Source organism: Lineus longissimus, chromosome 1, assembly GCF_910592395.1.
Source record: "Lineus longissimus chromosome 1, tnLinLong1.2, whole genome shotgun sequence".
Classification (NCBI taxonomy): Eukaryota; Metazoa; Nemertea; class Pilidiophora; order Heteronemertea; family Lineidae; genus Lineus; species Lineus longissimus.
The window spans coordinates 21,106,279-21,132,600 of NC_088308.1; the positions used below are offsets into that span (position 1 = coordinate 21,106,279).

The 26,322-nt window shown below is 40.4% G+C and overlaps 2 protein-coding genes and 1 long non-coding RNA gene across 4 annotated transcripts; 2 read left to right on the plus strand and 1 right to left on the minus strand.

Annotated features, from left to right (window-relative positions):
• Positions 1-1,998: 1,998 nt before the first annotated feature.
• On the minus strand, positions 1,999-4,572 carry LOC135496643 (uncharacterized). The gene is made up of 4 exons (XR_010448708.1): positions 4,484-4,572; positions 3,587-3,965; positions 3,152-3,270; positions 1,999-2,859 (listed from the first exon to the last, which is right to left on the minus strand). It is a non-coding gene; the product is annotated as an uncharacterized LOC135496643 (long non-coding RNA).
• A 6,028-nt stretch (positions 4,573-10,600) lies between these two features.
• Positions 10,601-14,737, plus strand: LOC135491714 (melatonin receptor type 1A-like). Of its 2 annotated transcripts, XM_064777770.1 has the most exons (3): positions 10,601-11,301; positions 11,624-11,650; positions 11,994-14,737. In XM_064777770.1, the coding sequence occupies exon 3, from the start codon at positions 12,104-12,106 to the stop codon at positions 13,160-13,162; it is 1,059 nt and encodes a 352-aa protein (XP_064633840.1). In that variant the 5' UTR covers positions 10,601-11,301; positions 11,624-11,650; positions 11,994-12,103; the 3' UTR covers positions 13,163-14,737. The 2 variants fall into 2 exon arrangements, with proteins under 2 accessions (XP_064633840.1, XP_064633831.1); XM_064777761.1 differs by having other exon boundaries at positions 10,601-11,650; positions 11,971-14,737.
• An 879-nt stretch (positions 14,738-15,616) lies between these two features.
• Positions 15,617-26,319, plus strand: LOC135491722 (broad substrate specificity ATP-binding cassette transporter ABCG2-like). Its single transcript, XM_064777784.1, has 16 exons — positions 15,617-15,801; positions 16,291-16,314; positions 17,918-18,117; positions 18,486-18,545; positions 18,773-18,887; positions 19,066-19,218; positions 19,531-19,688; positions 19,938-20,170; positions 22,015-22,141; positions 22,610-22,784; positions 23,113-23,198; positions 23,547-23,636; positions 23,937-24,061; positions 24,298-24,452; positions 24,720-24,874; positions 25,126-26,319. The coding sequence occupies exons 1-16, from the start codon at positions 15,796-15,798 to the stop codon at positions 25,277-25,279; spliced, it is 2,016 nt and encodes a 671-aa protein (XP_064633854.1). The 5' UTR covers positions 15,617-15,795; the 3' UTR covers positions 25,280-26,319.
• Positions 26,320-26,322: the final 3 nt, after the last annotated feature.

The window sequence follows — 26,322 nt, forward strand, 5'->3', positions numbered from 1 at the left end:
GATTTGCTTTTAAGATACTTCTACACGTGTGTAATTTTATGTTAAAAATACCAAATGCCCATCCGTTATCATGTGTGCAAGCGTAAGTGGTAAGTGTACAGTTAGTTTTAGAGGGTGTAATCCGCCCTCTGTCGTATTTCTCTTAAACCTTCGTGTCTCCTACTCGCGTAAAAATAAAATTCTATCTTAATGTGAGAAAGATATGAGCCTTGTTAAACTTTGCAAGAATAAGTGACGTTCGGAGGGTTTTTAATGTTTTTTATTTCAGAAAAATGGCGTTACCCACCAGGCTTTATGTAAATGAGCATAGAGCCCGGGCATAGAGATGCGGCCGCACAGTCCTGGTGGTATCTAGCGCGGATCTGGCCGATACCAAGTCAGAGATCACCAGGATATCGCCCAGTTTAAGTCTTTTGTTTGGCTTGAAAAGTAGTTCTACTGAGATCACACCAAGACCTCTGTTCCCACGGTAAAACAATTGCAAAAGTGAACCAATCTAAGCGCTAGAGAGTCTGACTATAGTTGGAGACGAGATTAATGGGTGTGGTCAACTGTACTCAAACTTTACAAACTGAACTATACACACTGACGCCAGGCGTTCGTGGCGGGTCACTCAGCATGATGGTTCAACTCGGTGCAGTGGCGGCGATCGAGGCTTGGTTGTATGCGGAAATAGTTCTGATACACATGTTCAGCTGTTAGGGGCGTATCGAATGTACGGGGAGTGTTAAATCAGTAGGCCTACCAGCAGCACCACCAAAACATCTTAATTGTTCCGACCTGGCTGAAATGAGATGATATTAATTGGCTATGCAAGTTATGTACATACGTTTGGCATGGATGTACTAACGTGTCTCCGTTTCAGAGCTTGTTGGCCCTGTGGAGGCAAAGGATAAAAGAGCGTTCTATGTATCTTACATGGGGCCTATCAGCTTAGAAACAAAGCAGGAGGTGACCGGACACTTTTCACTCAAAACTATCTAATCGGACGACCTACGACATTTCACTGTTATTCCTGCTCGAGATTTGCCAGATGAATCCATCAACGACACTCCGACTGAAAAAAAGACATTTTTAACGATTCTGTGGACAATCATCCATGCCTTCAGTCATGAATCGGGAGAACAACACCGTTCCGGTGGCTTTTACAAATGAGGTAGTGTTAAAAAACACTATTTTAAAAAGCACTGCCTCAGAGAGTAGTGTTATCGATTTACTTTATGATGCCAGCAGCGCCATGGAAGTTTTCTTCCAACCAATTCTCGTCATCCTTGGTGTCTTCGGAAATCTCCTATCATTCAAGATACTGTCTTTGCCAAACAACAAACAGCAATCGACATGTATATACATGAAAGGGATGGCCATATCCGATAGCATGTACCTTGTAATGTATGTGCTGCAGCGGACGGTCATCTCGGTAAAAAACCGAGAACTCCGAACAACATTTCCCGGTTTTAAATGGATTTGCAATCACTATGCGTTCTGGGGGCATAACGCCGGCATATTGTCCGCCACCATGCTTCAAGCTATGTCATTGGAGCGTTTTTTTGTCATGCTTTTCCCACTGAAAGCTACGACATGGTGCAGCGCTGGAAAGGCGACACGTTTTGTTTCATCATTATTCATAGTTCTTCTTGTAATTCTTTTACCTGTGAACATGTTCCGTGAAAGACAAGCAAAAGTGGAAGGCTGGCTCTGCCCGTTTCACTTTAGCGGCGAATTCTCAACCATCTATGATCATTTTATCTCCGTTTTCAACGTTTACCTTCCGTTCATCGTGCTTTCTTTCAGCAATATTGGCATTGTGTTAGTCCTAAAAACGAGTGAACGACACAGGGTGAAGTTGACGGTGGGAGCAAGGAATAAGACAAGTAATCCGGTCATTAGAATGCTCATCACCGTGTCTTTGGCATTTTTAGTTTTCAAATTACCCACTGCGGCCCAAAAGGCTTTTTGGAACGCTTTCCTGGCATACGACACAGGAGTGAGAACGCCTTTAGTCACTGCGTTGCAGAGGTTTACCGTAACATTGACTGAAATACTACAGTATTGCAATTATGCATTCAACACTTATCTTTATATACTACCTGTAAAGAAATTTAGGCAAGATGCAAAACGAGTACTATGCAACTGCTTTTAAGCTAGGTGATACGTCCATGCAAAGACCTAGTGAGTTATTCTATGCATAGACCTTTGACTCACTGCTTAAGTATTTATCGCAATTCTAAAGGGACAACATGACTGCCATCACTGTGTTGCAGAGGTTTACGGTAACAATGACTGCCAGAGGGCGTGTCAGTCTCTCGCAGCAGGGTCGTGACGTGCATGTAACAACAACCCATCATCTCTGTCGTGATTCGATATAATGTAAATGATTTTGGTATCAACTGTACAGCAATCTACATGTAAAGCACACATGAAGTTAAAAACATTTTGACGATGTGACTTGATCTATCTTTAACCATTCAACAACACTCAGTTCAGCAGCAATCACCAATCTTCAGTTCCTTGATGTTTTTTTTAGTAATTAAACGTCACTAGTGGTGTGGATTGTTGGTTCCGAAGGGTTTGCCTGATTTTCAGATCCGGCCATTGCCATGGTTGCGTCATACGAGGGAGGAGGTGTCCCGACGGCTGTAGAAGAAGTTGGTTGCTGTTCGTTTCGAGCGTATGGGAGGTAGATCGGATTCACGGACGGATCGTACTGCTGCTGGCTGTACGACTGGTTGTAAATTGTCGCTGGCTCTGTCCCATGAGTCTGGGGAGAATATGGCTGGCCAGCCGCAGATGGTGTTGCTCCTGATACGTGTGGTTGGTATATATACGGCCCCAGCTGACCTTGTCGTGTAGTTACTGAAACTAAATGATCTTTAATGTATGCCATCTGATATGAAAATACACTCTAACATCCCAAATCAGAAATGTATGGCTGATCTTGTGCATTTGATTTTGAAATTAGTTCAGACTCTATATTTATCGAATCCATTCAAAGTACGTAGAGTTCTAATTGCTTAAGGATTTTAAGTTCTAGCCAAAATGGCGATACCTACGGTCAACCCCTATAACCTCTTAACTTTCGTGCCAAGGCTATTGTTGGCCCACTTCTAGCCTCGCTAATATCATTTATCGGGGAGTCAGTTAATAGTCTTACCGTTGACACCTCTACGACTACTGCTCCTCGCAGCTGCTTTTCGACAAACAACAATCGGGATTACGACGGTGATGACGAGAAACACTATTAGTCCAGTGACGATTCCAATGACTAACCCACTGCAAAAAAACAAAGGCAATGTCTTTGGAAAGTAGATCAAATCCAAATATTCCAGCCCGCCACTTGATCATGACCAATTTTACTCCTAATTCGTGAGTTATGTGGTCATTATCTATACCCTTTCGATTGACTGGTCGACTTGACATGGATCCTGAGAGTAAAACTTTTGACTACGATAACCACAGCGCGGCGAAAAATATGTGGCTATGGCAACTGCATCATGAAAACGACAGATAACCAAGCAATTGATGGAACCTTTCTATTTTGGGTTCGGCTTGCCTAAAATGAATACCCTCAAAACCATTCCAAACTTACGTATCTATATATGTACTATTCGAATCCCCTTTAGAATTGACGCTGCTCCAGTAACTAGAACTCCATTTACTCCAGTAACTCGATGAACTCGATGAACTCGATGAACGCGAACTAATTCTGGATGAAATGTATAGGTCGTACTGGTATCCGTTACAGCAAGTGAAACTCCTGGTGTTGCGAATGGAGGTCGACACAGGGCAACAACGCGACTGCGAGAACGTACTGCAATAAGTGTTCAAACCACCAAAGAAGCAAGAGGTCGCGCTACAGCATCGAGAAATTCCAAATCCTTCTTCGCAGCAATATGGGGAGAACTCGTTGTACATACAGGTCGGATTAAAAAATCCGAAATTGCGGCATGATGTTCTCTGGCATACAGCTGAAATGAAATGGAGAGGGGCCCGATGAAGAGGAGTCCACTATATTATGGCAAAAACAGACATTTTCGGAGATTTTTGACGGATATGCAATATTTTGCTTCTAAACATTTCTAATACCTTGCACAATACTAGGAAAAGATGAACACAAAAAATGATCACCTGAAAATTTCATCCTGATTGGTTAAGAAATCAACCGTACATAGCGGAAAATGTCAAAATTCAATATGCACTGCGTCAATGTACGCAAATAGATAAGAAAACTTTATTTCGCTGCCATAGTTACTGATTTGAGAAAATCCTGTTTGGCTGCGAAGTATTTATCAATGAAAAATCGAACTACAAAGAAACCAGACCAGTATATACATGTACATGTAGTTCGTGCTCAAGTGCCCCAAACGATACGGGAAAAACATTCACTGGACATTAGTACACGCAAACCGATTTGTTAAACCTATTTTTCTTTCCGATGGGGGTGCGACAAGTTTGAATGTTTGTCGTAAGATTCATATTCACTTACCTCCAGGGACCCAAGAAAACACAAAGGTTATAAGGACCAAAAGAAATTGTTGACAGCGAATATCCATGATAGCTACCTCGAGAAATTAGTGTACGGAATTAGGAGATCACAATTTAAGTTAGATAGAGAATTTACAATCGTGGACAAAAGAAAAGTAATGCCGGCATTTATATCATGCACAAGGGATTAAATGGCAAACTTCTTCATTTTGTTCATAAACTGTATGGCAATTACATGTAGGAACGTAACATATTTCAATTGTATATCATAAAGACTAGAGAAGACCATTTAATTGCGTCAGAAGTTTAATCCAACATACATTTAGTGGCCCGTCGGTGAATCGTTTAGTGATTTTCCTGTAGAAATAACGAAATAAAGGTTTATATTCAAGTGACATCAGATCATGTAATTAATGTTCGTTGGGGGGGGGGGGGGGATATATATCAAGATATCTTATTGTCAATGTTTTCGATTTGGGAAGGAATGATGTGTTACGATTGGAGGTCCCTAAGATTCTGAAGCTATCCAGGCTATCGTGGTAAAAAGACACATAACAAACGGCCGCATCACAACTGACTTCCCCCAAAAATAGTTTAACAATATGGATATTTGAAGGTCGAATCGTTTTATGATCAAGATACTGATATTAAGGCTGACACAAAATTTTCTTTTGTACACGAGGGTTTATTCGACAATATTAAAACAAGATAAGGTCATGATGTCAAGCACTGGTCGTTGTACCTACACATGATTTCCAAGTACCAATGCTTTGATATATTAAAAATACCTCGCAGTCAAAGACCACTAATGCGATGTTTTGCCCAGAACCTGCAAGAAAAAGAAGTTTTTGGTAGACCTGTAGGAGGCAGTAGGCTTCTGCCTCATCCTCTAAATACAGCCATGTTATGATTGATAACGTCACATCCAATTTGATATTTGAAATTGTATACATTGTACTACGAAGTCTATTTGTACGAAATTTGCATTTGATATACCGTTTAAGTGATTGCAAATCACATCACTGGTTTTATCTTAACATCGGCCAAATAACGTGTAACTGTAACGTGTCTGGTATTGGTCATGACCGATGAATTCTATTAAAGGCATTTAAATATGTTGTAACTGTAACTACAAAGAATTAAATAGTTGTTCGGCTGGTAGTATGTTTCGTGTACAGATCGCAAAGCGTACGCGTTAAGCAATCGTCGATCTACTCATAGTACACTCCACGATTTTTTTAGATGTCCCCTGTAACGTGTCAGGTATTGGTCATGACCGATATATTCTGTGTTTAAATATTTTTAACAACTGTAACTACGAAGAATTAAATAGTTGTTCGGCTGGTAGTATGTTTCGTGTACAGATCGCAAAGCGTATGCAAGCGTACGCATTAAGTTATCGTCAATTTACACACTACATGATTTTTTTGAATGTCCAACTTAACGTGTCAGGTCTTACTGATGATCGATATATTCTATTAAAGGCATTCCAAATTTTTTAACAACTGTGACTACGAAGAATTAAACAAATTTTCAACTCAGCGGCGGGGCCATTGTAAACAGTCCGAACACCAGCTCACGATATACACGAATCCACGTGCTATGCGGAGTTGTTCGGCTGGTAGTATGTTTCGTGTACAGATCGCAAAGCGTATGCAAGCGTACGCATTAATTTATCGTCAATTTACACACAACATGATTTTGTTTAAATGTCCAACTTAACGTGTCAGGTCTTACTGATGATCGATATATTCTATTACAGGCATTTCAATTTTTTTTTAAACTGTAAATACGGAGAATTAAATACTTTTCGACTCAGCAGCGGAGCACATTATCACGTATCCCCTTCTACTTCCAGTATCTGACATTATTAATTTTTTTATCTTCTTATGACTGAGGTACCGGTATACTTTTCGACCAATTTACCATCGCCATCAGGGAAAGCTGGTGCTACGTTCAGAGATCTCAATCACGTTGCCTCATATTTTTATCACGTCATCAGTACATAGGGCAGGCGGTTATGAACACTTAAGTTGTACGTTGTTAAATTTAAAAAAAGAAAGTGGCCATTGGCCATGTGCTCACCTGTGGTCAATGACAGGAATTTGGTTACGGTTATGGTTGCAGAGAATTTGACCTCAGTGACCTTGGAAATTGGTTAAGGTCAAAATCTTTCAACAATTCTGTTAACCTTGATCTGATTGATCAATGACATACATTCAAAGATCACACAGTGGATGTTTCTTTTAGGCATGACCCATATATCATTTTATGACCTTCACCAAGTCACAGACAGGAAGTAATGAGTTTTTGCTAAAACGGACAGGCTAGCGTGCGCCTGAAAAATTATGATTGTAGTAGAAGAGGGAGAAGTTGCATGTAACAAAAATAAATACATGTAGCTGGAGGCCGTAGCTTTACAAAATCCATTTGTTCTTATATCACTTCAAAAGCCTGTCAGCAGTTGTTGCCATCATCGGTAATTGACTTCTATTAATTGCTATTGGAGAGAAAAACGTCATTACAGTGTCTGCATTATTTATTTAGACAATGTCATGTTGTTTTTCGTAAAATCACTACATCACGGTTATTGTCTCTGGGTCAAATCGTTAACAACAGAATCAGAGCATTTCAATAGAAATGACAGCCATTACGGAGTAAGCGGCCTAAAGCGGAATCCTAGCAATGCTAAAACGATTGCTGTTGTCCAGTTATCGGCGAACCATCTGCGACAAGCCATTAGCGTAAACAAAAATGGTGTTGATTCCCTCCTTCGAACTGGCCGGGTTTTCCCCGTTTCGCATCATTTAATTTGTTTCCATGAAATGTTACCTGGGTATCACTGAGACAGGAAACGCTTGTTTGTTTTTGCAAAGCAGTGATGTAAACAGACAATTACTGCATCACGTTTAAAAGCCACGCAGGTTCTAGAAGTCGTAAGCTTATCGTCTGCAGTCGTTCGCGCATGTATCGCTTCCATTCTTGACGTTGCTGAGGAAATCGTGCGACAGCAAACGTTTTATTGGTGCACCTAAGGGCGGATTTTGACATCTACATTTGTAAGGTATAATTCGATGGGTACACCTCTTCTAAGTGTTCGTGGCAGAATTAACGCTCCGCATGGTGGTTCCGGAAAGAACTGACTGACCACTTTTATTTCGTAATTATTTCTGCAATTGTTGCAATTCTTCCTCGTGGGATAACGCACTAGCTTATGACATATCGTTAAGTTAAATGAGAACAATTTTTAAACATGATTTTTTTCTTAATTTTTGTTCGATCTTCTTTTCATTGACGAGACACTTGAGCATGACTTTTTATATCTATATATAGATATCGTGACAACAATTGACACATTTCTCTTTGGCGTGCTTCTGTATCTGTTATTTCGTCGCAATAGTCCTGTTTGATAAGGGAAGCGCACTACAGACAAGACAAGAGAAATACTGCGTGCGCTCATCCTTGGATTTCAATTCCTGAAATAGGCCCACCAATTGCTTTACTCGTGGGTCAGTGTCAAGAACTTATTGAGCATATCCGCGTTCCCCATTAATACCAGTCACGAGATTTCCTGAATCAAGTTTTGTAGTATCACGATTTAATGATAAGCGTTAACAAGGGGAAGTAACGTTTGTTATTTCCTCTTGACCTACATTTATAATAGCCAGGTTGAGATCAGGGACTTGCCACGGATCCTTATACGTACACGGATGGAAATGTACATGGAAGTCGTCCTCTTTCTACAGATTTCTATCCGTAACGTACGTGTAAGTTTTTATTTCGTCGGTCTTGTCGTATTCTCAAAACATGCCACATCCTGGTACACGAGATTCCCTTACTGCCACGCCTCAAGCCACTTGATAAACTATTGCTTGATCGGATCTAGTTAAAAGCGAAGTCGTTTCTATGGAAACTACCGGACATATCATATGCTTGGCTAACCCTGTCCAACAACTTTGATATGGAACTATAAACAGCGTGAAGCTTATTTACCGACAAAATGTGGAGGGGGGAGGGTGAGGGGAGGATGAAAAGAATGACGGAATGATCATTTTCAAAGCAACAATATTGTTATTGTTGTATGATTTTGACCGCCATCTGGACATTCAAGATATGCATGAGTAACTCCGTCGTTCCCAAGGTAACAAACAAACTAACAACAATTGAATGATTAGGTGCAATAATTGAGTAACAGATAGCGAAGTGTTGTTTGGTAATTAGCGTAAAATTGGATTATTCAAACATGACAATACCTAATATAGACCAATTACATTGTAATCATATAACAAGAAAGAGTCGAATTGAAGATTATCTACATATGTAACCAAATCTCGCTCTTTTGCTGCGTCCAGAGCGATCAGTTAACCTCTAGCTCTCAAAGCCCGAATTTCTTTCTCTTTTATAAAGTACTTTAACGACAAAGGAGTCCTGCATGCAATACTCTTGGCGCGGTGCTCCTGGTGTGTTGGTGAACTCAAATTTATATGAACTTATCGCGAACCATCCCCTGGATATAAATATTTTTCACTGACCGAATGTAGTTTGACCAATGTGTTTTACATCACCACTGCTAACGATATAAAAAACTGGACAAAATGGCCATGACACCAAATTTTCTAAAAAACAAGGATGTTATGTCGAAATGAAATTGTCGTGTCAAGTTCCATCAGGATGCACAGTACTTCAGTTAACGACTCATTTCCTTCACAAAATCTAGACCATTCTTGAAATAAATATTCATGGTATCATGACGATGGTATCAATTGTACGAATTCATAGATTTGTAGTGTATAGAGCTTCATTTTGATTTCAGACTAATTGTTCTTAGCATACCAGTAAATGTTCTCTTCATCGTTTCGCTGATAATAGTATAAGTGTTCTTACATTAGCATAGCTTGCGCAGTTAATTTTCTCTTCATTAGTTCCGCACGTCTATAAACCATTTCATGCTATAAATATTGCATGACTTACAACTATAAACAGAGACTTAAAGAAAACTTCCTGTGGAATACTTCACAAGAAATTAATTAGGTCGTCCTTTTTTTATATACATTAAGATGCAATTCGTTTAATTATTGGCCTCTATCAGTCGTCAGCATCTCAAAAAAGAGTCCGTTGCCGTAGTAACAAGTAATTTGTCAATTATATGGGATTTGAGGGTATCATTATTCATGTTAATCGCAAAGTAACCAGTGAGTGAGCAGAAATTGCTGCATCATCAATTCAGTTTTAGAGATTCTGTTGATTCTTTCATGAAGGACTAGTCGTTTCCATCTTATTTTGGTTAAACGTTTTGATTACATGTACTTTCCAACGCTACAACAATTATCAGACTGGTGGAAAGTTACGTTTATTCACTGCATTATTATTTTTAAAATTCCTAAAACAATGTAATGGTTGGTTTTAACGAGAATTAAACTTGTCTTTATCAATTCTTGATTATACGCAAATGACTACGTCAAGTCAACTGTTGCAATGCTTATCTTTTTGAGTATACCACGGCATGACCTCTGTGCTCTTCGTCCAACGCCCTTGGTGTATTCATTTGACAGCTCCAAGTGAGATCAAGAGAGGTTCAACCAAAGTCACCACCCCAGCCGTAGGTTCTTGTCTACCCCAATAATGCCAATAATCTATGTATCTCACATCTCCAACGTTTGATTACAATCTTCTGATATCTGGATATAGTTTCTAGCACACGTCGCCAATTCGAGGCTGCCAATTTATCTCATGTTGTCGTGACCTCGTGTTGACATCATTTACGGTGTTGCTGCAATTAGCTTATGGTCACGAAGCTTTTAAATACATGTTCTTCCACTAAGGACATCAAATATTTCCCTATAGATAATCTATAAATAATGATCGATTATCTTTTTTTTCATTTCAGATGGGTCATAGGCCTGCTACATGTGCATGTATCTTGTAGAGTGAAGTCTGAACTTGGCGGAACACTGGCAACATCACAGCCCAAGAAATCGTACTCGACGCCAACATCGTCTTGTGAATGTTCGAATTGATAAATTATTGTAATATTTTCTAATCGACAAACGGATATCGTCTTGTAAGCATAACATCAAACAATTTCTTGATAATTGGCTCGAAAACGTAACCAATGTTTCCAAGGACGCGGTCTGCGGTCAACCCTTGACCGCATCGCTTCGAATTCGTGCTGAAAGACGCTCAATAATCGTGACAGGAAGAAGGGAAGTGAAAAATGGATATGAATAACTGTTTCCAAGGAAAGGATACCGCTGCGCAGGTTCAAGTATCCAGACAGCCAATCAAATGTCGCTTATGACAACAACGTATTGGTGACAGTTGACGCGATTCTGTTTTATTTGTGTTAGTGGCAGCGAGATGGTTACTTGCGATTTGAAGTGTTGATGCCTTTTGGATCGGTAATATACATTTTCACTTTGATTATTTCTGTGAGGGAAAAGCAGAGGTCACACTCATACTATATATAATAGGGATATATCAAATATCTTTTTTCTGTGTTTAACTAAATGCCATTTGAAAGATAAGTGTAAATATCAGACTTCCGTTTCGTGTAGATAACACAAAGGACATAGCCACCTTATCTGAAAATCGCCAGCTGGACAGTAGGTTTTGTGGTTTTTGATGGCGTAGATGAACATTAAGTACATCTGTGGCGTACAGTTGTATCAAACGTTACGTGTGCTGACCAGGATTTAACTCCTCTGCTCGGGTCATAAAACAGAAGGTGGCATGATAACTTTATTTAATCGGTTACTCGGATTATGAGTGTCCAACTATTGTTAGAAACACTTTCAGAATTTGACGTTTAAAGGAATATAGGTAGGTGATATTCTTTGAAAGGTCACTTGGAACAATGCATACGAACAACAATCATCACCTCGTTTAAATAGATTGAATCCGGGATTGCCGATTCGACGCTGTCCTAGAAGAGACTTAACACCTTTCACGGGAAAATCGGGATCCAAGTCGTCGCTGCTACAGTATCATTCCTTCTGCTAGTGCTAGTATTCGGGAAGCATTTGCTAAATTGAGACGGATTTCTAGCGGAGGTTGAATGCTGAGTATCTATTCTCTCAATACGATTCGCGATTAAACTAGACATGATTTATTGTTGTTCTACCTGACGCATCTTGGATATTAGGATATTTCAAACAAATCAGTGGTTAAGGTCAGATATTCGTTTTCACTTGCGAATTCTTTTCTAACCCTTGATCGCCATCAGATCGCCATCAGGTCGATCTCACAGGTGGTTTGTTTATTTTCGAGAAATAGTAATAATCATTCACCTGTAGAAAGGAAGCTCAACAAAATACCTCTGTTCGCGTGAATTCTTCTCATTGAACTATAATAATAATAATAATTCCGCACCACCAATCTGTTGAACATAGAACTTGAATGGTCTTCGTGGTGAGATTTTTGTTGGGCTCAGTAGGTACTTTCGTCATTAACAATCAGCAAAATTTAGATCTAAGAGTGCTTTTTGTTTAGGGCCTACTTGTCGATTTTTGAAGTGTGTCAACAATCAACAGGATATTTCATAAGAAGGGTGACGGCATCGTGGTGGGATTTCAATTTGATTTCATTCCTAAAACAATCAAAGGGATATTGAAATATACAATATATGAAAATAGACGAAGGCACAATGGCAGAGCTAGGTAATCTGACGCTGGTGACGGATAGAATTCAAATAACTAACAACACTGTCTCAACGACTGACCAAGTAATAGACATTCTTGATGCGGTGTATGTCTTCGTATTCGGCATCCTAGGAGGTTCCATTGGGAATATACTCTTGCTATTGGTCATCGGAGTCAACAGGAAGCTCTGGACCGTACCTAACACCTATGTGGTCAGTATAGCTATCTCAGACTTGATGATAACCGCTGAGGCATTCCCTGTGATATTTGCAAGTAATGTTAACCGGCGAAACGTGTTAGTTTTGGGGGGAATAGACAGTATGACCGCGTGCAAGATCCAATGCGCTATCCATATTTTATCTGTGTCAGTCTCATTGTACAGTATCATGGTTGTTGCCGTAACTCGTTTCCTTTGCGTCTGCAAACCGGACTATTACAGGTCTCACATTGGAATGCGGTCCTCCATTATCACGAATGTTTGCATATGGATTGTATGCATTCTCCTGGTCGCAGTAAGTGTCGGTTTCCAAGTTGTAAAGACGGAGTACAACCCCTACATCACGGCGTGTGGGTTTTCCCACAGTCGCAGCTTAGTTTATGTGTATGTTTCTAACATTCTTTCCATTTGGCTTCCGATGATCATCACACTTTTCTGCTATATCATGATATACAGGACAGTCCACGAAGCCGGTGAACGGATGAAGCAACACGAACATAACGGAAATGGCCAGACAAAGACACTGAGCAGGAAAGACTTGACTGTCATTCGGGTGCTATTTTTCACCTATGCTGCCTTTGTGATATGTTGGTTGCCTTATTCTATCATGGCGTTTGTGGCGCTCCATACAGGTTCTAAGCCAGAACTAGCATACAAAATTACTGTAAGAATGTGCATGTCCAATGCATGTGCGAATAGTGTTGTCTATGGCTTGTTCAATCCAAAATTTCGACGGGAATATAAGCGATTCCTCTGCTGGCCTGTGTTGGCCGTTATTCAAAGGAAGATTCTGCCTGATCCAGAATCGCATTCTTCCACCACTTAGGCACTGATGAGGAGAGACAAATTAATTAGTTTGGCTAGTTAAGTCCGTTCCATTGGGGCCGGGCTACTTGTAATATCCTATAGGACAATGAAATCACGGATGTAGCCCTGATGAAATGTATTACAGAGAATCCAAGAATCTATAGGGGCCTAAAGGGTTAAAATTTGAACACTCCAAATCGCCTCCTTCAAGGAGCAAACAGAATTGTGTGAAATATACCCTACCCTCAAAAGTTATCAATTGGTATATATTTACATGTACATCTGACTGGTCCTATATGATACTTCCTGTTTCCTTACGGAAATTTCGAAATTTAAGGGCGCGGTTATCAAAATGTGATCATATTCTTCTACCCGTTGTCACATAACCTAATGTTCCTAGGGAGGAAAGTTTCTAATTTTTGATGACAGATAACGGTGCACTGCCGTGCATGGCATGGCAGGTAAGACCGATGGCAACTTCCGCCAGACGTCGAGGTAAACTTACGTTTGCGACAGTATTCTTTGCCTGTATCTCCGGATCCATAACACGCTCAGCGCTATTGTGAGTTTACATGTCATGTGTCTTTCCATGCATCCTGTTGCTGATGATAAAAGTGTCACGCACCATTTCACTTTGATATTGCCGCGGATTATGTCAGCGTTAAATGACAACTAGTGCATGTAATCATTGGTACGATATTAGTAATTCTGTAAATTAAATTTGCTTCAAATGAATGGCTTTGCCCTGTGCGTGGTTTCAGAGGAGAACGAAGGTTATGTTTGTCATTAATAATTCAAATTTATAATCAGTCCGTAATCTAGATTCGTCAATATGACATAACATACAATGTATAAGATAATCCAGTTGGTGACTACGAAAAATCGACAACTTGCCAAAGTAAATATTGTGTTACTTTCATTGATTGACCTTCACCTCTGCCACATCCAGTATGACATTAGGTAGGTTTCGCAACCCCTACTCATCCGAAGTACGAAGTACGAAAGTTTGTGGTGTCGGCATCAAGTCCTGCGTGTATTAGAGACTTTTCGCAAAAACCCCGAAACGTCCAGGTGAACGCCTATCCCACTGTTCGACGTGTGTGTCAATACAATCAGTTTATTCTTTATTTGATAGACCCTGGTTTATCTAAGCAGCATCATCGAGAAAAAAGCCATGGATGAAGCGGGATTATTGATAAATCGGTTTGTACCTCACGCTTTGGTTCAAGACATAGTGCAACTTAATCTGGTTAAATATCAGTTTGAATAAATCTAACGGCCAAAATATATCAGATCATATCATATCCTAGTTTGACAAGTGAGCTATCGTAAGCCGTCAGGCAATGCTCCAATAAAGTCGTAGTTACTCTTAAGGTTGTGGTATTTTGCTGTTGGCTGTAGTGTTGAAATGATGATAGCCATGTAGGAAAAATATATTATTGCCTCCACAAATTGTCCAACAATGAAGCCCACATAGTTTAGTTTTGGGTGTGGTCGTGGCCGCTTATTTCATTTGGCAATGTGCATGTTCCATGACATTCCAGAAATATGTAACGATTGCCTATTTTAACATTTTCATAAATAAAAGACTTATTCTAGGATAGATTTTCTTTGTTGACTTACTACGACATGCCAACCTCCCAAACGCAAAGGAGGCCTTTGTATCATTCGTAAAATACACTAAAAATACATACCCGGCTGAAAATGGCATGATTCGGACTATCTCGTGTATGATGAAGTCCAATTTCATGAAGGCTAATACAAGTACATGTAGTGTATTTACGGTGGTACATTGTATCTTACGATCCAATGGCACATGCGTACAATTCAAGGGAAATTCATCCTGACATAACCAGTGGTTTTCAGTGTACCCCTCCATTGTATCAAAAACTCGTCTCAGGATGGAGAAATTCGACTCAAAGTTATCATTCATTCAGCAGTGATCATGATAACATACCCAATCGATTTTAAAATGCACGTATTTTATCCAATCCATCCCTCAGTGGCTGCATTGCATAGTGTCAGTCAAAATTCAATCAAAAAATTACTCTTCATGTTTTGGATGATCGTCTCCCCGACCAAAAGACTCCCAGGTTCGACCGCAAGGCAAATTATTCTTCATTGTCCCTAGGCCACGCTGCACGAATGACCACCGTATGAAACATGTATAGACTGGCAATTGACGAATTAACGGAATGAACGGAAGATGATGGAACCTGATTTAAAATGAAGAAAAAAAACAATTGGTGTCCGATTATCTCGTGTATAGGGAAGAAAATTGACTTCCCAGCATGGCATTCTGTAACAAAGTCTCGTGACTCTAATCATGAGCCGAACAATACAGGCCTATATCTTGGCCTTTGGTGTGACCTAGATGACTTGCCTTGCCTTGTGAATGAATCTCTTATAAAAAAGTATTGTATATATCGTTGATATGCTTGATATATATAAAGTATATCTATCAGGTCGCACTTATATAATTCCGATGTGAGCCCACATGTACATGATCTTGAGCCGAGGCCTAACTCAAAAGTCTAATGAACAAACCGAGGCACATGACAGTCATGATATATAATATTCAGTCGTCTTAAACCGAAGGAGAGAAGAAGCTGCTGGAACGCTGAGGAAGTTCTATTCGACAGCACTCTCACCATGAAGGTAAGTTGAAATACGCATCACGTCCTTCTCCTGCTTTCTGCAAAAGTTTGGTTTTCCCGAGCTACCACCAGCGGGCAGAGGACGCTGAAAGAACATCCTGGGTTTGCAATATCTGCTTTTCAAGTTAAAAAGAGAGGTATTAAACTGCATGGAGTACCTCGTAGTATCTCTTGGGACTCTTGGGTTATCAACTTGATACAACGTCTTGGCAGCAAAAATATAATATTTTAACTGTAAACAATCTGCCCACGCGGAACGAGATGAAACTTCTTGCCCACCCGTATAGTCCCATGATACTTTCTGTGGTCCGTGCCCCGGTTTTGACGGTTTGCAGATGGTCCTAATCGTCAGCCAATCTTTAGAAGTTGACAAAGAAATGTAAACTAAACCTCAATGCTCAGTTCTGGTCAGCATGCGTTGCTGCTACATTATGCTAGCGGTAAATACTAGTGTAAGTGATTTGTTACCCTTCATTCTTTGTCTTTTCAGGGTTATTCGCTTCGAGATGAGAAGGTATGCATGTCTATTCCATAGTTCAATGACTAATCGGAATCATCACTAGTACATATATGTATCATAAATTCAATATTATAGGTTAAACTATATGTCTATTTACTAAAAAGACTGCGCACAACTTCTCACTGACATGATGGGATGGATCCATGATAGGATGGATCAGACTTTCAGCGTTCACCAACTGAATGCATTCATACGTGTAGATGGACACATTGCAGCAAAGTGTCTGTTTCAGCCGTAGCTTGAGAATTACAACGCACTCTACATTTTAAAAGGCCGTGAAAATTTTATACATGTATAGGCCTAAGGTCATTGCCACGTGATGCTAACATGCTATCCCTCTTGTTGCCCCGTGCTAGTTCCACGACTACCGCTTATGCGCTGATAATAGTCTCGTCCGACGATCGATATTTCCATGATACCGCTAACATCATTGAGTCATTGACTGGTTGCGAGGTAGGCTTTAAACCCATTGATTTTATCCAGCTAGCTTGACTCGGTATACATGTAAATGTATATCAGATGTACGCAACATGAGCTATTAAATGCGCCTGCTGTGTATATACAATGTAAGCAGGTTTAGACCCTCATTACCGGCAGAGAGAAATGGCCGTACACCCCTTGCAGGTACAAATGGAAAATAAGGAGGTAGGTTGGTGATGAATTCGTAACCGCGCAAAATAACCCTGAATGTCAGCCTCAATAACCCTGTCACATCTTTCAACTTTGTGTGAACACATGTGACTGTGATGACTGTATTTTACCAGTTGGTGTTTATGGCAATTGAATCCCTTGTCCAACGCTGCCGGACAGCGGTCATGTATGGCAGAATACACACTATTATTTTCAATCATTATCATTCTCGTCGTTGTCGTCATCATTTTGTTATCATCATCATCATCATCATCATCATCATCATCATTATCATCGCAGTCAACTTATCATCGTCGTCGTCAAGAGCATAGAACTCTTATGAGTCTTGTCGGCATATTGGAATTACAAATACATGTATGATACGGTTTTCTTTTTGTCCTGACACTAATCTTTAATATTCATGTCATCCTTGAATCCAATTTCTGCGCTTCGATTTCATTGGTTTCAAACTAAGAGTCTTTTATTTGAAAGGTTCTGGTTTCAACAATAATTGTCGACTCCTGACGTAAAGTTAAAATTATATATAAGTATATAACCCAACTTCTTAAAGTTCGTAACTTTCCGAAACATATTCCGCTTAGTCATGCACACCATGAATTTCACAGGCCAGGGACTTGCGTAAAATTAGGCGTTTTGGCCCTCTCGCAATGTATTGCTATATCATTGGTATACGTTTACGCCGTATACATATACGCCAGAAGTCGAAGAAGAAACACTTCGAAAATTTGCCGACTTTATAATTATTTGAAGTGTATATCCAAAAAGAACTCAGTATGCTGTTTCACACTTTAAAAAAAGGCAAATAAGAAGTTTACGCTCATGTAGACGGTCTGGTTGCCGACCCGTCAAATTTCTTGCAGTTGTTTTTATCACAACAAAACATGTAAATTGGCAGCGAAAGGTACAATGATGGATCACATTCACCTCCACATATAACATTTTTCAGCAACCAATCCTACAAGGCAATGGCGGCTACGGGTCGACCATCGATGCGTTTGGAACTCCAGTCAAGGTGAACGGCCAAGCGGGCGAGGATAAAGGGAGTACCATTTCCTTCCACAATGTGGATTACTGTATAAAACAATCACAGAAATGCTGCGGGTGCTGCAAGCCAAAATCAGTCAAATGGATTCTCAGGAATGTCGAGTAAGAAATTTGCCAAACAAATTCCGATGCGCAACGCCAGGAAGCCAACTTAAGCTAGCATAGGTTGAATTCGCAAAACGATTCGTATTTTTCCTTACATGTTCTCTTCTTATTACTCTTCTGACACACGGTGTTGGCGTTCTCTGGCATAGAAACCATAAGCTTTATTCTTTATCCAACACATTATACACGATGATGTTACTACGAGATAAACAAATCGGGAAAACGGATAAAACTATTTCCCACACTATCAATTTCGTGTTTGTTGTAATTTCTTCTATTTTAAAATATATGTATAAAGGTACAAATTCGTGCTGGGAAACAGTTCAGCGCAGCCGTCAAATAGATACTTTTCGCTATATTTTCAGGGGTGTTTTCAAACCAGGAATGAATGCAATCCTCGGACCAACTGGAAGTGGGAAATCATCGTAAGTTCCAAGCCAGAGCAGGATAAATTTTAAGCTGAAAAAGCACTTCTAGGCTGGCAGTTGCGGTTGAGGAATTCCCACTTTACTCGGAAATCATTTTGAATTGGCTCTCTTTCCTGTAGGTGGCTACACTAAATTTTCTTTCAGCTCATTTGAAGTGTACTATCTTCTTATTTGACAATTGAAGGGCTATTTTTTGACTGGCCTCTTTGTTTTTATTTCAATAGTTTGTTGGATGTGCTTGCCGACAGGAAAGACAGAAGTGGTCTCGAGGGAAACGTCCTGATTGACGGACACAGAATGCCTGACGATTTTAAATGTAGGTCGGGATATGTTGTGCAGGTAAGGTGATGACATTCCTATATTATACCTTCAATAAAAATACTGAAAATAGTGTTTGCGAGTTAATACTTGGCAATTAGTGTTAAAGTTAAACTTGTTTTCATTGACACGCATAGTATGTGCCTCTTGTTCTTAAATGTTTATTAAAGCTTTCTTGTGACTTCGTTCCCGATTTCAGGATGATTTGATCATGGGCACACTCACAGTCCGTGAGAACCTTCACTTCTCAGCAGCAATGCGTCTCAGTTCTGACATATCAGCTAAGGAAAGGGAAGACAGAGTCAACGCCATTATAGCAGAGTTGAATTTAGAGAAATGCGCCGATACTAAGGTATGTGTAAAAGTTAAAACTTAACTCTAGATCTGTCTTTTCCATTTTCCCCGTGGTCCCCCTTTTCATAAAATGGACTGGAGTATAAATTCCCGCCTGGTTGATTAGGTGAGGTATTGCTGCCAATTTTTGCCGTCTGAGTAGACCCTGGCAATGGTATTTTATAATATTCCTAGGGCTGGCATCAAAGTGGTCTAAGATTTCATTTTTCTATTCCTTTCTTTCAGATGCAATCAAGAAACAGATCAAAGCTTACTTATGTTTCATGTGTTAGTTCTTACACACTTATTGGTGAAATTTCTTGTTTTCCAGATTGGCACGGCATTTATCCGTGGTGTGTCTGGAGGTGAGAAGAAGAGATGCTGCATAGGAATGGAGCTTATCACCCAACCAAAGATACTCTTCCTCGACGAGCCGACCACGGGCCTTGATGCCAATACTGCATACTCTGTCATGAAGTTACTCCACAGGTGCGTGTTACTGAATGAGATAGGGAAGAAAAGAGGTTGAGCTTTATTTTACTTTAAAAATACAAGCAATGGAGGTTCATGTAGATCCTTGGTTACGTATGTCCGTCTCTGGATGTGCCTGCGGCAAAATCGTCGTTTAAGATGGCCTATGAATGAAACTCTTGGGATGCTCCTTCTCGCCATGACCATACTGTAACTGGACATTTCATAGTCTGATCACGTCTCATCCGTTACCCGTTCCCTATCCAGGCTTTCTCGCCGGAACCGTACCATCGTCTTCTCCATCCACCAGCCACGTTACAATATCTTCAAGCAGTTCGATACCTTGATGCTCCTGAACGAGGGGGAAGTCGTTTACCACGGTCCTTCGAGCGATGCGTTAGATTTCTTCAGTGGACTTGGATACGAGTGCGAGGCCCATAACAATCCACCCGATTTCTTCCTTGATGTCATAAATGGCACGATCGAGTCAACGAATGATAGTACGTATACATGCACTTATCGGGTTATTTTCTATCGTGTTCATGTATATATTTCTGTTAAGACTTGGTAGCGCTTTGCTAATGGATGCCATGTAAGCATGTCTCACCTCAGTGCACTGCTGATGCTGCTGGCTGCTTGTGCTCTCATGCCTTTCCCTTAGCTAGTCATCTGCCATTTCCTAGCCTTACATTGAAGCTGGTCAAATGTCATTGATCGCAAGAACAATCAGCAAATTGAAATTCGTCTATCTAAATCTGGTTATACTACAGCTGGTCTGAAGTATATATCCTAGAATATCATCATTTCATGAAGCCTCCCCATTACAACTTCACAGTTACCGTTCATACTCTATTGGTCTTACAGCTTCACGCCGAAGCATGAAAATAAAAGGACACGTTAACTGTTCTTTCAAACATAGTCGTGGCAAGTCCGATTTGTGTTTTTTTAAATGGTAGTAGTGCTAGGGCCACCGTACTAGTTAGCCCCGTGTCGCTTATAGTCAGCCCCCTGTAGCTACCTCGCCGGTAGATCAGATCAACCCACCATCATATACAAACCCCGGTGGCCTTTATAGACTCCTAAGGCAGTCTACTTCATCATACTTTCTATGAAGATGGTTTCTTAGGGGTGAGATGGGACGTGGCTGGTCAACTACGTCAAGAGTGTAGGTAGCCCAATGCCCATAGTTATAATTAGACTGGTATCCCCTCCTCGTAGTCTATGCTTTCACAAGCCTTACGAAGTGCTACGAACGAAGAAGTACAAAGTATGTAATGTTACTGTAATGATACCGACGATTTTTAAAGAAAATCCGATTCCTCCTACAATTAAGTATGAAATATGGTATACAGATGTCGGGTAAATCAATTAGCACAGATTATCGTACTTTGCATTTCGCCGTCGTTCGAACGGATTGCGAAATCTTGTGGGGAGCAGCCCAGTCTGAAATATAAGTTTAAATATTTTGATATGATATTAAATGTGTTACAGTGAAGGAAAGTTCAGCCTTGGAGATGGGAAATGTACATGTACATGAACATCGACGTCATGTATTTCAAAATGATGCCTTTATTTCTGGTATGTTCAGAATTGATAATGTGAAATTCTTTCTGCATAATATTAACAAACTCTCTTCTGCAATTCCTTTACATGTATAATCAAACCTTAACAGTTTTGACGCATTCTACTAACGGCGTTACTTTTTTCTCTTCATCGAAAATTCATCCTGGTACTTTGAGTTGTTTATCTTAACTCATGTACGTACATGTGTACATGTTCATGTAATAGTTATTATAACCACAATGTATAAATTTTAGATTCCTCTAATTCATACTTCGAAAAAATAATTGTCGGCATAACAATTTTCCCCGTATGTATGATGAAATGTATAACCATCGCAAATGTAATACACGATGTTGTGGTAAAGTATAGACCATGTACTGAAGAACTGGAAATGAATATGTTACCGGAACGAGCATAACCAGAAATTCTTAAAACTTACGGAGTGATTTTAGTCAGTCATGTCAGTATAAACTGCACCCATTTACTAATCCATTCAGCCGGCATTTCGTCAAAGTGAGTGATTTTATTTCGGAGAGGTCGAAGAAGATAATGTATCCATCATTGACTGGTTCTCATCACCATAACTTCGTATTGCCCGCGTTTGAAAACACCCCTTATTGAACCAACTCTGAGCAGAGCTTGCTGAGACGTCGTTTTTGTTAACATCAATTCAGTCTACTACTGAACCGATGGCTGTAACCTTTCGGCTTTGTTTCGCTTTAACTGTGGTGAACTGATTTTTCAATCTTTTCCTTCAATATTACCACGAATCTTTCTACAGATGATGTGTTGAAGGGGTCCCCTGATTCTGCGGGCAATAGCTCGACCTCCATCAGCATAGACTATGACGTCCCGCATCAAGTGAACGTGATGGCGAGACAATATAGAGAGACCACCTGGTTCAAGAAGTAAGGAATCGTCTCTAGACTTATACATTCCTTCTATTTAACTCCTCTGCCATTGGCCTTTGTCGAATTTGGGCATTAGGTATTCCAATCGGCCCGGCATTCCTTTACCTTCTCACCGGCTCTAGCCTCACTCCAGCTGCCAACATTGCTTTGGTATATCAAGCTTATGCGTACATGTACATGTATTTGTATTAAAGTCGTATTGGTATTAATTTTAGTGGCATGTACGTTTCTGTATGCGGCCGTACCCTTTGGTCGAAATACCATCGTAAAATGATAAAATGATAAGTTTGAATGCAAGTTCTATACTATCGTGTAAAGGGATGTCAACCGGAGCCGTTTCTGGCATATTCTAAGAGACCTGTTTAGTCATAAGAATGCCTTCAGAGAACATAAAGCCTTCACAACGCCCTTCAAATGACACAACACTATGATACACCCAGTCACAATCAAATACCTCTTCTTCAGAGTCCAGGAGGAACTGACCCCCATCTTCAATGGTTACCAAGAGCGGATTTCTACCAATAATGAGGTTTCCTTCCCCTCGGTCGGGTATTCACGATCGTTCCCCGTCCAGTTTGGTCTGCTTGCCAAACGAGCAATCAAGAATGTCATCAGGAATCCATTTGCTTCCGTATTACAGGTACATTGTATAGTTATAGAAATATGCTGGTTTCGTAAAGAGAAGGTTCCATATTGAACCTTATCCAAGGAGAAGGTTCCATATGGGACCCTGGGGTGCGACATTACAAGAAGAGTGCTTCATGCACCGAGCTCAGGCAGCGAGGAGGTTCGATGAAGCACCTTATTCGAAAAAGTTCATATCGTGTGCGGATCTTATTACTTGCTGTCGTCCGATGGACGTCACCAGCAGCACTTTGCCAATTATTGTTCGAAACGCAATGTGTCTATCAAATAAAGGCGGCTTCTTTAGATCGACTCTCTGAAGAATCCCCTTTCAACTATTTCAGATTGTGATTCTTGTCTTCCTCGGGCTGATTGTTGGAATAATTTACCTACAACTTGACAGAGATCCTATCTACGGGGTCCAAAACAGGTAAACATATAATATCCGAGTAGTTTTAACATTTAATTTCGGCTGATTCTAACGCTATGATGTAATGTTTCTTCACTGGAGTTACCCGGACTAGTGTGTAGGATCCCAGATTCTGGGCCCAGAAAGGCACAACTATAATAAACTTTAATTTTACGTTAAGTTTAATGGGCTTTACAGTATATCAATGAAAGAAATAATGCCAAGTTCAAGTAAGTGATAAGTCTGGGGATGATTTGTTTTGTTCTGTTAGTTAATCCATGAGTAAATGTACACGTACATGTACTGGTGCATATACCTTAAACTCGACTATAATGATATAAATGTATAAATCTCATCGGCCTATTTCAGAGTTGGTGTGTTTTTTTTCGTCACTATGAACATGGTGTTTGGGAATCTCGGAGCCATAGAACTGTTTATATCTGAGCGGGCGTTATTCTTGTGAGTATGTCTCTAAGACGGAGCAGTGCCATCATTGACAAAGATATCGTGATATTTCGAGTTATCGACGTGAAAACTGTACCGTGATGGTTCGAAGTGGGACGGAACACATACCGTGACAGGCACGAGGCATCATCCGAACTCTGCGCACTGATCTTCCTTACTCGCTCAACAGGATGGAGCATTAAAAGTATTCCTTTTAACTTTGGCTGCTTTGTGAGTCTCAAGAACGTCAAGTTGGTTAAAAGCGTCAAGAAGTCAAAGTATCAAGACCCAATCGTCTATTCTTTCTTCTTGCAGCCACGAACATGTGAGTGGTTACTATAGGGTATCCTCATACTTTCTCGCGAAGATCTTTTGTGATGTCATACCGGTCAGATGTGTACCTCTGATTCCTTTCTCAGCAATTGTGTATTTCATGGTTGGTAAGTGATCATAATGTGCGAATACTCTAGTTTCACCGATGTAAGTCAGGTTCTGAATATTAAATTTTGGCAATAGATATGAACGGTTGTAGTTTTACCACACGATTTAGTTGTACGTGTATTAGAATTTGGTATTACTATTGCATTATTTCATAACTGCTCTGTCAAGACACTCTCGATTTCAGAATGGTTCGCACCCGTTCCCTACTCTAAAAATGTATACTTCTTGTTTCCAGGACTAGACGTATCTGCTGCAAAATTCTTCATCTTCCTGCTAAATCTGGTAGTGACCACTCTAGCCGCCTGTAGCTTCGCCTTCTTCTTCAGTTCAAGCTTCTCAGTGGTGGCGGTCGGGAACAGTATGATTGCCCTCAGCTATGTTTTCATGATGGTAAGTTCCCCGGACTGTAACCGCAAAGTTCTTTCAAAGCATAAAGACAACTTGATGGAGAGAGGGACCCCTGACCTAGAAACATATTAAACTAGCCTAGTCTTCGGGTGGAGCTGTTACTTGCCAAAAACCTCCTCCATCGCCTAATTCTTGCCAACAATTAAAGCTCCACTCTTGTGCTGTTTGGTGAGGCAACCAACACCTCCAGTTGGGTCTGGTATCAATACCCTAGTGTGCGTCGTCTAACAAAGTCTTTTTGTTTCTAAGGTGTTTAGCGGCCTTCTGATCAACCTGGCAACTATTGCTGAGTGGCTCAGGTGGATAAAATATCTCAGCATCTTCAGATACTCCTTAGCGAGTCTCTCAATCAACGAAATGAAAGACATGGAATTCTGCGCGACCTACAACGGCACAGAAGAATGGTAAGTTACATATTTCCGCGAACACAAGATGGAGATTTATGCTTTTGCAGAGCTGTCGACATCAGTGTTTACTGTCAAACTGCATGGTGCTGGTAGAGTCTCAGAGGCAGGGATTTCATTGTCACTGTATTTGCGCTTGAAGGAGTTGCGACAGCTTGTGGCTGCTAGTTAGGTGATGCGCCGGCTCCACAAACGAAAGTGTAGTTTTGTTTTGGACAGTTTTCTTGATAGCTATACTTCTTTACTTTCAGCTCCCAGGCCGGCAACACCTATCTTGAACAGCAGGGCATTGACTATAAAACTGAATGGGACCTCTGGGTGAACATTGTTGCTCTCTCCGCCATGGTCGTCATCATCATGACTCTGGCGTACTTCAGGTTGCGTTTCATCAACAAGCTCCGATAGTGTCACAGCTACAGAGCAGTAACTTGACAATCAGTCTGTGCAGATTGATATGTATATACATGTGTTGTACCACATATTTAGAACTGTCGAGGCCTAGTAAAGAATGGACACAGACTTCTGAGGTTCCTAACACATCTTGCCCTCGACAAGGTTGAAAATTCACTTTCCGCCGGGTAATCTTCATCCACGAGATCGGACAGAGTTTTCGGATTCCTTTTAGAGACGTTATTGGTCTGGTTGTCCCGCAGAGAAGCCAAGTGACAACTGTAAGGGAGTGAACTGGGACTTTGACTTGAGTCATGAGGGGCTGTACCATGAGAAATTAATACATGTATTCAATTGTCAATTGGAGACTTCGGGTCCATATTGCGATCGGCTATCTATAATTCTTTGAAGATGGATACCTTCACGGTAATCTTTGTCGCGTTCAAACACTGAATCTGCTTCGTATATATACCTACTGGGTTTTTTTCGAACTCGGATCTCATCTGCAGGAGAGTGAAAACTACGTATATGGGAAGGCCTGCAGCCGAGAAATGGAGATGGATGTGTCAGGATAAGGTTGCTCAGCTTAGGATTTTAAAGCCGATTTTTTAAGAGGCACACTCGTATGTCTAAGTTATTAGTGTTATGTCATGATGCAGTGTATTTGATCGTCTCTGAGCACGTCTTCGTTTTAATTTGGCTTTTAATACCTGATTGTTTATGCTTTTTGAAAATTGGTGCACAATCATATCATATCTTTTTGTAAATGAGTACTAAAAAAAGTGTTTTTCAGAAAGATCTGGCCAAATGTACTCTGGCTAGCTCACCTCTTGTCACTGAACTATAATAGTGTGATCACAAATCATGCTACACAGCCCTGGGCAGCCGGTGTCATAGTTGACCCACATTATAGTTGACACCGTGAAAGAGCACTGGCAAGGTCTATATATACCCTAAGGATAATCTACATGTATGTAGTATTGTGCAACACCAATATGTTGATAAATGCCACAGTGATCTGGTCACATTCAGGAGTTCAACTAAGTACCTTTGGCCAG

Bases quoted from the DNA above. Each gene is read 5' to 3' on its own strand.
- LOC135491714 (XM_064777761.1), top strand. From the start codon at position 12,104: ATGAAAATAGACGAAGGCACAATGGCAGAGCTAGGTAATCTGACGCTG.
- LOC135491722 (XM_064777784.1), top strand. The intron at 18,118-18,485 runs GTAAGAAATTTG...CTATATTTTCAG, and splicing joins TGGATTCTCAGGAATGTCGA to GGGTGTTTTCAAACCAGGAA. The intron at 23,637-23,936 runs GTGAGTATGTCT...TTCTTCTTGCAG, and splicing joins TCTGAGCGGGCGTTATTCTT to CCACGAACATGTGAGTGGTT.